This window comes from Borostomias antarcticus (genome assembly GCF_949987555.1).
Source record: "Borostomias antarcticus genome assembly, chromosome: 20".
NCBI classification, from domain to species: Eukaryota; Metazoa; Chordata; class Actinopteri; order Stomiiformes; family Stomiidae; genus Borostomias; species Borostomias antarcticus.
The window spans coordinates 13,306,821-13,311,880 of record NC_140253.1 but is presented as its reverse complement, the minus strand read 5'-3'; the positions used below and the strand labels follow the sequence as shown (position 1 = coordinate 13,311,880).

Below are 5,060 nucleotides of genomic sequence, written 5' to 3'. Positions count from 1 at the left end.
TGCACACATACAGGTACAGTACCCCTAAACACACATGTACAGTGTGCCCCCCCCCCCCCCCCCCCCCACACACACACACTCCTCCTCCTCCTCCTCACACACACACACACACACCCAGCGTAGTGGTCAGGGAGGAGGTGGCGGGCGAGCGTGTCGTGTACCGGCCGAGGCTCCTTCTCTCACGTGCCACTCATGTGCACAGAGACGCTGTTCCAGGCAGCTCTCAAGGGCAGAGTTCATGCCTGGGGCCACACACTTTGTGTGTGAGTGTGCGTGTGTGTGTGTGTGTTATGTATGAGCGTACGTGCATGAACATGCTTGTGTAATGTATGCATTGCATGAGTGTGTGTGTGTGTGTTCCATCTGTGTGTGTGTGTGTGTGTGTGTGTTTGAGCAATCTGAGCATGCATGGGCAAGTTTGTGGTGGGTATGCGGGTCCATGTGTACAGTATATAGATAAGGAGTGTGTGTGTGTGTGTGTGTGTGTGTGTGTGTGTGTGTGTGTGTGTGTGTGTGATGAGACTGGGCCTCGGCCGCAGCGGTCACCTCTCCGGGCGGCGTCCAGTCGGCGGCGTCGGGCCAGATGTGAGCAGACTCCAGCGATCCCGCCGGGTCGCAGGGCCGGGGTTGCCCCGGCAACGGCCTTCCCCCCTCGCCCGTAAACAGAGAGCAGCCCAGCGGGCCTCTGTCAGGGTCGCCAGGGTGGAGACGGCCTTGACGTGTGTGTGTGTGTGTGTGTGTGTGTGAGTGTGTGTGTGTGTGTGAGAGAGAGAGAGAGTGAGGAGGAGAGAGAAGGAGAAAGAGTTCAAATAATTCCATATATATTTATTTTGCGTGTCACAGCCTACGCACCCTTCTTTCCTCCTGACATGTTTTTTTCCTGGTTGATACTCATCGTTATTTTTTCTGCACAGCAACACGCCCCCCCCCCCAAACACGCCCCCCCCCCCCTCCCCCTAAAAAAAAACCACTCACATTTTGATATTTCCTTTCGTCGGGTCGCGTTGCTTTCTGACATATTTGTTAATATGTATCAGGAATATGCACTTACCTTTGTTCGCCCTTGTCTGGCAAGCTGTAATGTTTTGCTTATGAATATTGATACACGAAGTGTATATTAATGACCCTGCGTGACCTTAACCCTATCCTTATTGGCTCCCCGGCGCTATCTGCGGGCTCATGAATATTAATCCGGTTCTGTAACCTCCATTACCCTAATCTCTGCTGTCTAGCCTTCCCGAAGGGCCCGTCGCCATGGTAACCCCTCTCGCTCGACTCCTGTAGGCTCCTGGGAAAAATGGAGTTAAAATAAAAAAAGAGGGGGGGAATGAGAAATCTTCCCGAGTTGTTCCATCGCTGCTCTCGTCTCCAACGTAGAGAGAGAGAGCTGTGTTCTTGTGTTGGGGAAGGCGCCGGATTTAGAAAATGGTTGTTTTTCCGGTCGTTGCGAGCAGTTACTCTGTTCTGATGCGGTCTAGTCCATTGGGCAGCTGTAATCGTCCGATCCCTTTCTGGTCTGCTGTAGTTGGTAAACAAAACTGCGAGAGGATTAGGGGGTGTCAAATCTCTACCTGTCTCTCTACCTCTCACCCCTCAGTAAACTGACCTGTCTCTCTACCTCTCACCCCTCAGTAAACTGACCTGTCTCTCTACCTCTCACCCCTCAGTAAAGACCTGTCTCTCTACCTCTCACCCCTCAGTAAACTGACCTGTCTCTCTACCTCTCACCCCTCAGTAAACTGACCTGTCTCTCTACCTCTCACCCCTCAGTAAAGACCTGTCTCTCTACCTCTCACCCCTCAGTAAACTGACCTGTCTCTCTACCTAGAGCCCCTCAGTAAACTGACCTGTCTCTCTACCTAGAGCCCCTCAGTAACCTGTCTCTCTTCCTAGCTCAGTCTCACCCCTCAGTTAACGGTCTCTCTTCCTAGCTCAGTCTCACCCCTCAGTAACCTGTCTCTCTTCCTAGCTCAGTCTCACCCCTCAGTAACCTGTCTCTCTTCCTAGCTCAGTCTCACCCCTCAGTAACCTGTCTCTCTTCCTAGCTCAGTCTCACCCCTCAGTAACCTGTCTCTCTTCCTAGCTCAGTCTCACCCCTCAGTAACCTGTCTCTCTTCCTAGCTCAGTCTCACCCCTCAGTAACCTCTCCTTCCTCCCCCAGATGTGGACAACAGCGAGGAGGGCGGTCCGGACGGCGGTCCCGTTGAGGAGGAGGCCAGCTGGTTCGGGAACGCCTCCGACGCGCGCTCCGAGTCGTCCTACGGTGATGCGCAGGACGACGCGCTCCTCCTCCCCCGGGGGGGCTCCTCCCCGGACGAGCGCCAGGGGGCGGGGGGCGGGGCAGCGTCCGGCGACCACGACACGTCCGGCGGCGAGAGCTCCCTGGGCTGCCCCACGCCCGTGCACCGCCGCTCCTCCCTGGAGCTGCTGGGGCTGGAGGGCGGCGGCCTGTTCTCCGCGCAGGACACGCTGTCGTCGGTGGTGTCGTCGCTGTACGGCGAGGCCGCCTCCCAGGCTCTGGGGAAGCCGCTCAGCAGCAACCTGCGCCGCCTCCTGGAGGCGGGATCTCTGAAGCTGGACGCCGGCGAGCTCCTGGGCCGGGCTGTCAGAGGAGGAGGAGGAGGAGGAGGGGGGGGGGGAGTCCCCGCCCATAGGCTTGGCTCCGCCCCTGACCCTATCGCCGTCCTCGCACCACGCCCAGCAGCTCAGCGCGCTCGCCCGGAAACTGGCCGGCAACAACAACAACAACAACTGCGCCGGCTCCGCCTCCGCCTCGCCCGCCTCCTTGGCGCCGCTGGCCGGCATCAAGCAGGAGCCGCCGGACCCCTTCGCCTCGGTCGCCACCAGCAACGGCAGCGGCTTTGTGTGGGTGGGCGTGGCCGACAAGTGGCCGCCGGCCGGTCGCTCGGCGCCCAGCGGCTCCAGCCTGTCGCCGGACTCCGCCATCCAGAAGCTGAAGGCGGCGGCCAACGCTGTACTCCAGGACAAGAGCGCTGTGGCCTCCTCCTCCTCCTCCTCCTCCTCCTCGTCCTCCATCTCGTCCACCTCCGCCTCCTCCTCGGCGGTGCCCGCCCTGGGCGGCGGCGGGGGCCGGGGCGGGGACGACGCGGTCCGCTTCGACGCCTTCACCTCCCCCTTCAGCCCCCAATCGGCCAGCTCTACCCTCGCCGCCCTCTCCAAGAAGGTCAGCGAGCGGAGCCAGCAGGCGTCCGCCGCCTCCGACCACCAGCCCTCGGCCAGCTCCTTCCTCTCGCTCGTCTCCATGACGTCCTCGGCCGCCCTGCTCAAAGAGGTGGCGGCCAGGGCGGCGGGGAACCTGCTCGCGGAGAAGAAGGAGGCGTCGTCGTCGTCGCTGTCGGCGGGGGCTCTCCAGGAGGACATCAAGCCCCTGCTGGACAGGAACCAGCGGAAGACTCCCACGCCCACCCAGGGGCTGGAGCTGCTACTGCCCTCCACGCCCAAGGCCAGGGCCAAACCCAGCAGCCAAGCAGGTAAAGCAGGCGTCACTTTAGGGGTGCACCAGGGGTGTGTAGTAGTCCCATGTTAGTTTGCTGTATAAATAGTACAGTTTTTTTAATTACATAGAAATACTAACTTAGTTGTATGTAGCTACCTGGAATATTATTTTGAGTTTGAACGGTGACTGTTAGAAGTGGAGCTACATTTGCTCTCTTTGCAAGGTTTAGTGGACATTGTTTTGTGACAAGTGTTTCAATGCCACGCTTCAGCAAAACCCAGACGGGCTTAAAAGCAACAATAGGCTGAGAGAGGGAATAGAGTGTTCCTGCCACCATAGACATCCCGGTTTGAAAAGAGATGGCAGACATTTGAAGTCATATTCTCTGTTCTCAACCTCAACCCCTGCGTCAACCGTGATGAGTCGTGCTAGAGTGCTCCAAAGGCATTCCACCTGTACCTTCTTCATAATACCCAACCATTCCAGAAGCACTTCAAGGACACTGCCAGCACAACTTAGCCCACTATCATATCGGCAAAATACACCTCTAAAGCCGGGGACAGGCTGTGCGATTTCTCCATGGCTTTGTCGCCGTGGACTAATTTGCATAGTCGTAGAGAAATCCTAGCGTCGCCAGGTAACATCGGGACGTCGCAAGTCGCAGTGTGAGAGAGTCAAAGGTCAGCGACTCATCGCTCCTTCGTTCTAAAGACGAGGCTACGACCTCACGACACATTTCACGCGCTCAGCCGCCCGAAATCACGTCTTCGGGGCTAGTCGCCGCTGCGCCATTTCTACAACCGCAAGCGCAAACTAGAAATGGTGCTCAGAGAGCACAGACCTCCACCCTTCAATGCATTTCGTGGCTCTGTGCACGCAGACATTGAATGGGTTCAATGGGTGAATTGGGCCATGCTACACCCCTCCACCTAGCTTTGTGAAAAGCAGTCTGGTAGTTTTTACGTAGTCCTAGTCCAGAAAAAAGAATGGCGGTGAACAGCCGGCCTGGCCATGTTTGGCTCCGTGACTCGGACCCGCTCCAGACCCCATGCTACAGTACACCCCTCCACGAGCTTCCTGAAAATCGTTTCTGGCAGTTTCAGCGTAAACCTGGTTCAAAGAATGACTGCAGGTGAATGGCTGGTCATGTTTGGCCGGCTCCTGGACCCCCTGACTCGCTCCTAAATTGAATGAGTTCTAATTTGGCCCATGATACACCCCTCCACCATGTTTCATGAAAATCGGTCAGGTAGACCAAGAAACGTCTCGTGGACCCACCCCGTGATTCGGATCCACTCCAAAATGTAACAGGTTCTAAGGTGGCCCATGATGCACCCTCCCAACAAGTTTCGTAAAAAAACGGTGCTGTAGTGTTTGCGTAATCCTACAAACAGACGTACGTACGGACACACACACACCGACGAAAACATTTCCTCTCTCCCAGCGGTCGCTGGGGTGGAGCTAACAATCGTGGCGGACGCCTTGTACAGTGCAAGCCCGCGCGTCGCGAGGTCTGAGACGCTAGGGATGAAACCTTCGGCCCGCGCGGTGTGAGGGGTTCGCCGACATTATGCTTTTTAAAGATCGCAAAGGGTCAACAGCT

At 57.1% G+C, this 5,060-nt stretch overlaps 1 protein-coding gene across 1 annotated transcript in view; it reads left to right on the top strand.

Moving 5' to 3' along the window:
* The window catches only part of znf827 (zinc finger protein 827), a 93,136-nt gene that overhangs the window by 21,441 nt on the left and 66,635 nt on the right, over positions 1-5,060 (top strand). Inside the window, 2 exon segments of the mRNA XM_084454686.1 lie at positions 2,162-2,630; positions 2,632-3,491. Of these exon segments, the coding sequence (XP_084310812.1) occupies positions 2,162-2,630; positions 2,632-3,491 (1,329 nt within the window).